This window comes from Sebastes fasciatus, chromosome 6 (assembly GCF_043250625.1).
Source record: "Sebastes fasciatus isolate fSebFas1 chromosome 6, fSebFas1.pri, whole genome shotgun sequence".
Classification (NCBI taxonomy): Eukaryota; Metazoa; Chordata; class Actinopteri; order Perciformes; family Sebastidae; genus Sebastes; species Sebastes fasciatus.
The window spans coordinates 20,752,093-20,764,433 of record NC_133800.1 but is presented as its reverse complement, the minus strand read 5'-3'; the positions used below and the strand labels follow the sequence as shown (position 1 = coordinate 20,764,433).

The window sequence follows — 12,341 nt, the reverse complement described above, 5'->3', positions numbered from 1 at the left end:
AGGGAACCCAGGGCGATGCTGACTTCCTGGTTGGCCTACAAAAATACGTCATCCCTGCAGCACCCTATTATTTTCCCTATTTACACAGATCACTCATGTATTCTGTCGACTACCTCTGTTGCTCTATCTTTCATTTCTGTTCTCTTTTTTTATCCCTTTTCTATTCATTTAAAGGGACTATTTGTAACTTTCAGAAATGCTTCTTAATAGCGACACCTGTGGCCGTGAAATCAACGAAAGTCAGCGTCGAGCTCGCGCTTGCTCGCTCTAAATAGACATGGACGAGCATCGCTCAATACAGTGAAGCGACACACGTCAGCTAAAAGCACAATATCAATCTCTATATTTCAGCTGCTTGGCAGTAATGTTAGCTGACCAGACGAAGGTCTCTCCATGAATCACTGCTGATCCTAGTGTTGGCTTTTCCTGCCTCAGCGCAGGCTCAGGCAGCGGGGCTACTCAACGAGTTACGTTATCGCCTCCCGACCGCAGCCGGCAGCCGCAGGGAGACACCGGCACCCGGTCGGTAACGAGACGACAACGTAACACGTGGAGAAGCCCCGTCACCTCACAAGACACGGGAAACCTCTGTTGGTCTGGAGGAGCTGCAGCATTTATTTCTGCACAAACGTCCACTGTACATTCACTAGATATTCTCAGAGCTAAACTAACTCTTCTGCAGTGTGGAGTGAGCGCGCGTTCACGTCTAGTAGAGGTGGAGCGAGTACGCGAGGACGCGCGCTCTGTCTGAATGAAGGAGAGCAGGCAGCGGAGACGAGGATCTGGCCACACGCGAGCGCGCATATGCGAACGCGCATGTGTGGCGACCCGCTACATTTATACGCTTAAAAAGTTACAAACAGTCCCTTTAATTTCACATTGTGATAGGAATGGCATGTAGATGAATGAGTGAACTGTAGATGCTGTCAGTGATGGTAAAAATATCCGTATGTGTTGTCTTTGTTTGTTTTCAACAGAGACATGGACCGTCCAACACGCTGTACCACCTCGTCAGAGATGTCAAAAAGGTATGACCATCACCGCCGTCCCTTTAGCTCTGTGGCTGTTCAGGCACACTGTATGGGAATGTTGGCTTGAATGTGTATACTAAAGAAGACACATTTGACTACATAGAGTTTCAGTTGCTTTTTTTGCGTTCTGTGCTGTTACTCTATTTGCATCAATTAGTGTGTGTACATTTTGTTAGCCCTAGCTGCTGTTACTGCAAATAGAGGCCGGCTTTTCTCTTTCAGCTGGAGTTGCAGGCTGCAGTGGCTGTGTAGAGCTATGCACGACTCTCATCCCTCTCATGACTTTTTAGCAATTTACTCTGTGCTTTCTCTAAGGCACACACTTCCACGGTAAAAAAACACTACATTTATTAAACACTGCTTTATCCGCAGAACTTGAGTTTGAGCAAACTGAGGCCGCAGTGGAACCGCTGTGAGGCTGAGAAGGAAGGACTCAGTAGACCAGGGGTGCCCAATACGTCGATCGCGATCTACCGGTCGATCGCAAAGGTAGTGTGGGTAGATCGCATGGCATTAAAAAAATAAATAAAAAAAATAAATAATAATAATTACATTTTTTTTTTTTTTTTAAAATAGACGTCAGCCAACAAATTGCAACACTGTTTCACCTGAACTCATCTGGAGTGGAGGATGAGATTTTGACACTACAAGCTGACATTCAGCTTAAGTCCAGGGCTCATGGACAGTTCTGGAACTTACTCACAGAGGAAAAGTACCTCAACATGAGGAAATGTGCTACCTCCTTGACTGCATTATTCGGCTCCACTTATTTATGCGAGTCAGCCTTTTCCCACATGAAGATTATTAAGTCCAAATGCCGTTCCACCTTGACTGATGATCATTTGGAAGTGTGCTTGAGGCTGGCTATCAGCAGCTACTGTCCGGACTATGCATCCCTGGCTGATTCCATTCAGTGCAAGTCATCAGAGTAAGGTAATGACAAAAAATGTACAGTTATATTGTACAATATGGGTTCATGCAGTTATGCAAGGTACACCAACATATATTGTACATATAAAGAATACTCAATATATTTATAAATAAATATATGTTTTGCATTTTTATAGTAGGTAGATCATTTTGACTTGGTCATTTTATAAGTAGCTCGCATGCTGAAAAAGTGTGTGCACCCCTGCAGTAGACACTCACAATTTATTAATCTGTTTTTATTTGTATTATTAATAACACCATTAAAGTACGGGTATAGTAAAATCGGAGATTTGTTTCTAAACACATAATACATGTTCGAAAATAATTGATGAAAACACGTGAAAAGACGGTGAATTTTATAGTACTGAATTGTGGAGTTAGACCATTGAACTGTTTTTCTCCATTTTTGCATTAAGGATTTTTTGAGTGGGCCTGAAATCATGGCTCGGTGACGCACTGGAGCCATCCTTAGCATAACCCCTCCCCTAACACTATATAAGCACATAGCATCAGTGGTTTTCCCACTCAATCACGAGCCTACAGTTTGCTAGCAGTGGTGTACTTGCCATCTGGCATACTGGAACAAATCCCAGTGGGCCGTCAAAAAATCCATAAAGTTTTTACCTGCCGTCCGGTACCGTCTTTCTCTCATTGGCCCCCTCTGTGTGCCTGACGTTCTGGGTGCACATGAGAACGTGCTGCGTGCGTGTTCCACTCACTGGGGTCACTGACCAATCACAACAAGGTTAGTTAACTTGTGCTTACGTCATTGGCACGCCATAGCCTACTTTGTCGCTACTGTTGCGGTTATAACACGGTGGATAAAATGTTTTGAGCATCCCAACCCCCGCAAAATGACTTGTTTCACTATTAGTATTTGATCAATTCAGTCCGATAACATTTGGAAAGTCTAGAAGAGCCGCATGATTGATTTATTTTATCTTCAATAAAGTTTGTGTAGGGCTAAATCGGAAGTTAGCTCTCTGGTGTGCATGTCCTGCCCAAAGAGCAACATTCTGCAAAAGTAGCACGCATCAGTAAGATGGCCAAGAAGAAGTGTCGTATATACTGTAACTGTACGGACTGTTCTCATACACCGTTCGTAATTTGTACTGTATATATCACATGAAATCAATTTGTATGTAATCCACGTAATTGTGAACCAGCAAGTATAAAGAGCGACAAATGGAAGGAGGACAGAGTGGATGGCTGGGTCAAAAAAAGACAGAACTTTTGCCCAGGAGACTGGTGTTCATACTCCGATTAAAACCAGAAGTCAACGTTGATTTATTCGTCGCGTAACTTCCATACTTAAGTTACACCACGTACACAGTTTTTTGAACCAAAACCATGATCTTTTCCTAAACCTAACCAAGTAGTTTTGTTTCCTAAACATAACCAATGTGTTTCCTGTGAAGACAGAAGATTATTTTGAAAAGACTGGAGCGGAAATTGACACGTTCGTCACGTGTTGCTGGACATTTGTAGAAAAATGTACGAAAAATTAGGAATAACTTTTTGGAAGATATCACGTCATGTAGGCTACTTATGTAATCCACCCTCACCTGTGATTGGGCGTGGTTTCAGCGCCTTCAGCAGACACGCCCCAAGCGTTTCAGAGCAGAGAATACTGCTTATTTTTTCACGGTTTTGAAAACTATTTGTTTTATATATTTGATGATTTTTTTAAGCATTCAAATTTAAGTGTCCCTTTTTTATATGCAGTATCATCTGATTCTTTGAAAAGTGATATTGCACATTCCCTTACATAAATTAGACTTTATTTTGCATCAGGACTGTGTTATTTACATGTTTAAGGCAATGAAATGGTGGAATCCTATCTCTCCTATAAGTTTTGGCTTCACTGCCAAAAACCTTCAACGCTAAAGAGTGTTTTTTGCTGCATACCCCCTATAGCGCATTGATGATTACTGCAATCAAGCTAGAACTTTATATTCAGCACATGTCTGCAGGCCAATTAGGAGTGATCCCACTGTTGAGAGATGATTGAGAGGTCAGCAACACCACCATCAACATTGAGAGATGTTCATTAATTAAAATGTTACTGATTACAGTAATGCCGCATGCTCCTCTGGGAGTCGCTGAAGAGGCTTGATATTGTAATCACTCCTCCTTTACCTCCTCCCTGTCTTTAGACACACCTCTGATCTCAAGTTGGTGCAGAGAGAATATGCAGTTTATATTCCACGACACCCCACAACGCCACTTTGCACACACAAACACACACACACACACACACACACACACACACACACACCGTAGTGCATGGCATAACATCCCCATCTTTTTGCAGAGCTGTGTGTAATTTCCATAGTGTAGCTGAGTGCTTGTGTGTAGTTGCTGTATCATAGTATGATGCTAATTAGATCTAACTGCCATCCCTCGGGTTGAGTCACCATGTCATTGCTGTTTTCTTTCTTTCTTTCTCATTCTTCTCTGGGGATTGTTCGGTCGTACTGTTGGCAGGTTTTATTTGGATTCAGATGCAGATGTTGTGCTAATAACAGCTGTAAGGGCCGGTGAAGGTTGCTCTCAGGTTTAATCTAGTTCATTAGATCGTGTGAAAGCTGAGTCAGAAAACAGAGAATCACAGAGATTGGCTTGTAGACTACAGCTGTCAAAGGAGAAATTGGTTTTCCTACAGAGTAAATGAACAATGCAGTTTTGTGGCCAGAGGTTGGTAGCAATACACCTTGTGTCTCAGATATCAGGAATGGTTAGGAGAAAATCCAAATGTAACGGTCGGGTGGTTTTACTTGTTAGCTTTCTGTGCTAACTGAAAGTAGAATGAAAGTTGATTTGTAGTGTGAACACGGTGAAATATACTTAGCGGAGGTCATTTCCAAATAGGCGTATTAGTCGCTTGCTTTGACATAAACACTGCAGTTATAAAGTAGAGCATGGATTTAATGAGTTGAGGTATTTGCCTGTGGTATTGTTATAAATTGGTAGGCTTTGAGTTGCAATGGCAGAGTGGTGCTGTTCTTGTAGGCTATCCGCTCGTTGACTCCAGGGAAGTGAAGAAAAGTTACGTCAGCAGGCTATATCCAGGATCCAGCAGCTAAAGTGAACTGCAGTCAATGAGCCGCGGTCTTCCCGCTGCAGAAGACATGCTGATCTCACTGCTGCCCAGAGCACTGTGTGCTTGTTTGTTCAAAGTTTATTCATATTGAATGTGTCACATGTCCAAATTGCACCAAATTCGACACTGCATGTCCTTGGGTCCCCAGCAATACACCCGCCAAGTGTGAGGTCAATCAGATGAATGGTTCCCGAGATATGCGAAGGACATACAGACAGAGATTCCTCGCTTTACAGTTAGATGTGAGTCACTCTGTTGTGCCCCACTGGCTAGCTAATGGCCGTCGCTCTGCACTGCGTTTATACGGCGGTTACCGCTGAAAACGCCGTCCCGACCTACGGCGTCATCGCAAAAGCATAGCATCCACCCTCCGGTTCCCCCCATGTTAACACTGTTAGCTCTGTCAGCACTGTTGCCATTGTTTGCACTGTTCATGCTGTTAGCCCTGTTAGCTGCTAGACGCCATCTCAGCAGTTTCCATGTGGAGAGCCGTGTGGAGGCAATAGATATGCTCTGAATTCCGTATTGAGCACCTTTAACTAGTTGCCGTTAATGTCATGGCTATGGTGTAAAGAAATTTTCAGGAGAGCAACTTCCTCATTAATAAGTCAACCAGGAATCAAAGTTCACTAACTAACACTGCAGAATTAAAAACTGCGGCGCTCTAAGCTCTCAGAGCGCATTCACACGAGGTGTAAACAAACAGTTATTAGCTTGAGCTTCACCACCACAGGGAATTAACAGAGGGCTCGGCTGACCGCGGACTGGTGCTTTTGAACTATATATATCAGTAAGATGAGGAGGTGAAGCTTTGTGTGCTCTCTTTGAACCGCGGACGTATGAAAAGACAAACAGTATCTTTGGCTCTCTTCACTTCAAAGTGTATCAGATGGCCTACAGGGGTTTGCCGGGCTTTACCATCAATGAACCTGAATCTTTGGATATGAGGACATGGCATAGGGATGAGTAGGACAGAGAGGATTTCTAGGATCTCACATCTGATTGGAGAGGCAATGCCATCAAGGAAGGTGTAAAGATATGAAAGGTAATTGGTGTATCTCAAAGGAACAGTGGGGGGTCAGGATAATGGCTGCAGGATATGGGGTTGATGTTGAGGGCACGAGGAGGAGCAGTGAGAGTTGATATAGTGAGAGTCCTCACGTGAAAGGACTTCCTTTTTCAATAATGATTCTGGCCTCCAGCGTTAATAGCTGTCTGTCTTTCCAAGCTATTGCCCCTCTCTTCCAGGCTAATGAGACATTACCGCTTTCTCTTTCTTTTCCTCTCTTCAAGACTGCATTGAACCTCACTGAGAAGATCTCATTATTTCCCTAAATGCCAATCATGACAAATCATAATTTCTTTTTTTTACGTCCTTTGTAATTGTCCTCAGACCTTAAATTCTCTCTAAATTTTCTCCTAATTTTCTGCTCCTCTGTAATATAACAGGTTACAGCTTGGGGCTTTGAAGAGTCATGCTCTCTAGAGAGCTTTAAGGAGTAATAACACAACTGAAACTGTACCCAGTTTTTGGTTCAACTAATTACGAGATCATAATGTTACCTCCAGATTTCTAGATTCAAAGCAAGATCTGCATTGTTTTTCGAAGAATTCAAAAATACAAAAATAAAAACTGAACCACAGTCTGGTTGAGATAACAATTTATTAAAGAGGCTGGAAGAGAGATCTTGCCTGAGAGTTTCTGTGTGTCTCATTTCCCCTGCTCTTGCTCACTGACATTGTGTGTTCTTTCCAAGCGAGAATATCCAGGGTTCAGTTGGATCTACTTCAAGGTGAATCAGATAATCACGTTTTCTTTCATAGCCAAAAACACTTTGATATGGATTTTGTGAAAGTGAGTGTGTATGTTTTGTACTCTTGTTTCCCTCTTGTTTATTAATCAGGTGGCTCAAGTGGGTTGTTGCCTGTTAACACTGTGTGCTTTTCTAGGGAAACCTGCCCCCGGACTACCGCATCAGCCTCATCGACATTGGACTGGTCATTGAATACCTCATGGGCGGGGCGTATCGGTGTAACTACACCAGAAAGAGATTCAGGACTCTGTACCACAACCTCTTTGGACCCAAGAGGGTGAGTGAATGATTCTCATCCCACCATTTAATGCATTTCAGCACTAATGTTATTAATGTAATTAATCAAAGGACCAGTAGCAGTGAAACGAGCCTCATGATCAAATTAGCCCTGATAAGGACAAGATGAATAATACGGGCAAATTAGGTTTTATAATGAAATATTAATCAGGGATTGTGTACTCAAGGGCCGACTTTACCTTGCTGATGTAAGTAGTAAATTATCATGGGCACGTTAGCTGTGACATGATTTAATGAGCAGGAAATACTTGAGACCATAGCAAGTGTGATACTTGGTGTTTGGAGCAGGGATGACAGAAATGAGCTAACTACATACTGTAATGTGTGTTGTTTTTTAATACTGCAAGTGGATTCTGATCTTTGCTTTGCTTAGAAGATTAGGTTTTTATAAATATTATATAACAAACTGTTTGACTGAAATGGCAAGACATTAGCCGTGTTTCCATTCACATGTTTTTATTTGCATTTTCAAGTATCGCTGTATGGAAATGGCAAAATTTGATAAAACTTCCTCAATTGCGGAAAAAAGGTTTTATGCTCGCTTGAAGTGGATTTGAGTTGATGCACTAAATGATTATGGAAACGCCTTCGCCCAATAAATTCTGATGGAGTAAACATTTAACTCACATGACTGATCAGCTGTTTCCGCTGTTGCCCTCTTCTTGGATATTCCCAACGTGCGAATGCCTGTCTTTGTCTCCGGACAGCATGAAACATGGCCAATACTAGCTGATATGAAGGAACAATTAAAACTTGCCCAATTGAAACAAATTCCTAAAAACCTTTCTCCATTATTCTCTCATAGTTGGTAAGATGGCCAAGCCGACTTGTTTTGTTTCTGGTTCGCAACCTCCACTTCTTCTAAGATCTGTTTACTGTCGGATTACAGCCATGAGTAACCTATAGCCTATAACTTCTGATGACACTACACTGTAGCTGAGTTTATTTGCCCCAAACCAGTTAATGGAAACAGTCCTAAATCGCATTTCATTTTTTTGCGACATCTGAAAAGTTTGCTTAAAATTCGCTTGACGATAGAATGGAAACACGGCTATTGTGGCATGAATGGCAATGAAAAGAAATTGTTTCTCTAGGAACAAATGGACATCAACTGACCACTACTTTGGTTAGCAACTGCCAGCTAATGTAGTACTAGGATGGAATATTAATTTTCCTTTATTACACGGCGTCGTTGAATACTCGATTCTGATTGGTCAATCACGGCGTTCTACGATCTGCTATTTCTTTATAGTGCTATGTATAGCAGACCGTTGCTATGGGCGCAAAAAAAAGTTTTTTTTTTGTCAAATTATTGATTTCTTAAGTAAGTAGCCGTGTAATAAGCGGGATAATGCACAGCTAGCGGGTCATTATTGTGAAAGAATCCCCTTCAGGGCGATGAGAGACTGCTCCGCGTCGGGGTGCGGCATCGCTCTGTCTGGGTTTCTTTCACAACAATGACCGACTCGCTGTACATTATCCCTTACATATCAGCCTGACAGCCCAAGAGTACACAACACCCAAAAAATGTGGTGTTAGAGAATTTATTGTCACTAAACCCACACAAATCGCGATCTCCTACAATCAAGGTGATGTTCATCAGCAGAGGTCAAACATATTCTCCTTCTCCACATCAAGTAGACACAGGCTATTATTAGCTTGACACACAGATCCTCCATCTATAGCAGTGGCTCTTCATCATGTGCCATCATAACCCAAATAATATACACACTTCATTCCAACCACTACAGAGACTCATCTCACTGATTAGCACACCTTCAGCCAAAGTGGAGGAACTGATCATTGAAATCATGTGTTGCTGTAGTGTTTGGCGGTTGTGTGTTTTACACCACACATAACTGCACATCATTATGGTCCATGTTCATGTTCTGGTGTATAACGCTCTCATTCTGCCTCAATACCTCACACACACTGCCACAGGTGTGATGAAAATAGAAGTATACACAGCTGTGTCTGAAACACCATATGTCTGCTCGATGGTGCACCTTTGTGTTTGTATGTTTGAGTGTGTGTGTGTTTGTGAGTGTGTGTACGTGAGTCTTCATGTGCCTGTTTATCTCATTGTATGTCTGCCATGGTAGCAACAAAGCAGCTGGAAAGACGCAGATAAAGCGAAAGCAAAGAAACGGGACAGAGACTGAGCAAAGAGGCAAAATGAGAGAGAGAGAGAGTCAGTTCCAATTTACTGTGATTTGGTAGATGAAATGAACGTGCGATCACATAGTCACGTGCACGCACACACACACACAAACATGTTAACTAAGAACAAAGCCTTGAAATAGATGCAGATATCAAAATCCCCACAGGAGACCTGAGCTATTTTTACCAACTCAGATGATGGCTCATGAATGCATAATTCATACATGCCCTGCTTTAATAGAGATACACAATACTGTACCAAATGCACAAATACACTCCGCTTTAATACATGCAAACATGCAACCGTAACAGATTGTTGCTGTATGTATGGTATACTGTGAATCACAACGGCACAAAATTAGAATTTTAAAGAAAACCATTAAACTGAAAGTGAGTGGCTTAACCATATTAAAGAAGATCTCTGGTCTCATGTGAGCGAGTCTGTCTGTCAGTCTGTGCTGTGTTGTGCTTATAGAGTAAATTACTCTATAAAATACATTCGACAAGGTCTTGTTCTGCTTGTTTATGTTTTTGTTGCTTTTCTAGCCCAAAGCCCTGAAACTGCTGGGGATGGAGGTGAGTGTTGATCCCATCAAGATTGTTATTCAGTCATTCCTTCACTGTTCCTCTCCCTCGTGTAAAGCACACTCTTCTCCCTCACAACGTGTTGAGTGTACAGTCAGTCTGCAGAATCTTTTCAGCTAAACACTCGTTAAGTATGTGCTGTGTGCTCTGCAGTCTTTGAAAGGAAGACCTTGAGGCGTATTTAATTTAGTTTGCTGGCAATCTGTATACACGTTTGAGCCAGTTGAAGGCTTGTTCTCAGATGACATTATTCATACATTTCACACTACCTTGTCCAAAGTTATTTCCAATTTACATTTTTATCAGATTTACGAAATGAAAGAAAACTAAACAACATGACTACATAACTGTTTATTGGCTCCAGACAGTACAAATGTATATAACTCGTATTATACATGTCAGAGCAGCCCAGTTACATTTAGGTGAATAGGTAATGACTGACCTAACAGGATTACATACTACAGGATTTGTGTACTCACATGTATCCATGGTGTACACACCATGCAATATCCACATCATCAAGCTTTTATCACAGCATGTGTCTCAGAGGTATTAATATCTAATGTGCATGGCTGTCCATTCCTTTGTATGTCTGCCTGTTTGAAATCGGTCTCCCTGTTAGCGTGTGTGTTCTCTCTTTGTTTGTGTCTCTCAAAGTCTTTACCTTAATGCCTTGCTCTCTTTTACTAATCCAGTTTATCATTCAATCCGTATGGCAACTCGGCCATACGCAATCATTTCTAAATATCCATAAAATCACAAACTTACTCTTTTATTAAATTGAATATCACTTTCTAATATTACTGTGTAATTTAATGCCGTACTATTATCATATCCAGATAATCTGTCTCAAAACAAGCAGCAATTGAAGAACCGCTGAACGTCATTTCTCAGATCCCTGTAATTGATCACCTGTCAGAAGTCCTCAGCTCTTAAAATGTGAAATTATTGGAGATCAATGCCGCCCTGCTGACATGCCATTTAGACACTAACTGGCAGTGTCAGTCTCTCCAGAGACAGGGAGTCAACCTGGAGACACAGAGGAGCTCACCTTTGGTTGAGTTATTTTTTCACTTGAAGGGAAAGGTTAAAAAAGAGAGAAAAAAATGTAAAAGGTCCTTTGAGAAGATTTTATTTTAAGTGTATAAGACCATGCCAGTTATGTGTATTTTGTGTGTAGCACTTTGTCCTTCCACCTGTGTCCTCCAAAGTCTGATTTTGCTTCTGCATTCAACTAACTTTCATCATGTGGAGGGTGAGCAATTTTATAAAATACGACATGAAAATGTTTGCTGGATGATACAACCCCTCTAGACATGTGACTAATGTGGCCAAACACAGGGCCAGTCCTTCAGAGATAAAGTCATGGGTATGATATAATTCAGAACCCAAGCTTTGACTGAATACATTCATAAATAGTTCAGCATCAAAAATCTTAAAACACTCCAACATTTTCCTGGGAATAAATATAATCCGTAACAAGTCACCCCAAAATATGTATACAGTATCTACATAGCTGTCTCTTTCTGTTTCCACCCAACTCACTTGTTATGGATCTCTACCAGGATGACATGCCGATCCGCAGAGGCCGCCAGAAGACGACACGCAAACGAGAGGAGGAAGTGGACATCGATCTGGACGACCCCGAAATCAACCACTTCCCTTTCCCCTTCCATGAGCTCATGGTGTGGGCTGTGCTTATGAAACGTCAGAAGATGGCGCTGTTCTTTTGGCAGCATGGCGAAGAGGCCATGGCCAAGGCCTTGGTAGCATGTAAGCTTTGCAAAGCCATGGCACACGAAGCCTCCGAGAATGACATGGTGGATGACATCTCCCAGGAACTAAACCACAACTCCAGGTGGGTGACACGACATATGCGCACGCACACATACAGCCATCTCTCGCGATATTTCAATACAGTGTGATTGTGTAGTCCTGAGCACTTATCTCACAACATTTCTGCACTAAATGACAAAGTTTAGTGGCTAGCCTAGACGGGAACGTCTACCTTCACACTCAAACACACCTATGGGCAGATACACACCCAAATACACTAACTTCTTCCCTGCAAACTGACCTGTTTCAGACTACTCCAGGCTCCTATGGGACGTAAGTGACATAGATACAGAAAACTGGTAACATGCATCTTCGTTACTTAAGGATATGCATTTGAGATGAAGGTAACCACCTAGAGAGGAAAATGCTGGCAACGGAAAAGACTTTTAATTAGGGGGGAAATCGTTCAGATACTACAAATGAAGCACAGACACACCAACCAAAACCCCCACGCAACACACACACACACTTTCCCACACAGTTTTAAAGAACAGCCTTAGAGCTGGCTTATTTTGAGTTTGCTTTCCACAGAGAATTTGGCTGGCTTCCTTCGAAGAGCTCATTTAACAACATACATTTTTATAT

At 42.0% G+C, this 12,341-nt stretch overlaps 1 protein-coding gene across 10 annotated transcripts in view; it reads left to right on the top strand.

Annotated features, from left to right (window-relative positions):
• Positions 1 to 12,341, top strand: part of trpm3 (transient receptor potential cation channel, subfamily M, member 3) — a 162,394-nt gene that overhangs the window by 125,473 nt on the left and 24,580 nt on the right. For 7 of the 10 annotated variants that reach the window (XM_074638311.1, XM_074638307.1, XM_074638309.1 and 4 more), the window contains exons 12-15: positions 978 to 1,028; positions 7,015 to 7,155; positions 9,882 to 9,911; positions 11,486 to 11,778. In XM_074638311.1, coding sequence (XP_074494412.1) covers positions 978 to 1,028; positions 7,015 to 7,155; positions 9,882 to 9,911; positions 11,486 to 11,778 — 515 coding nt within the window. The remainder of the gene's footprint in view (positions 1 to 977; positions 1,029 to 7,014; positions 7,156 to 9,881; positions 9,912 to 11,485; positions 11,779 to 12,341) is intronic. The other 3 variants (XM_074638312.1, XM_074638306.1, XM_074638314.1) reach the window with 1 other exon arrangement.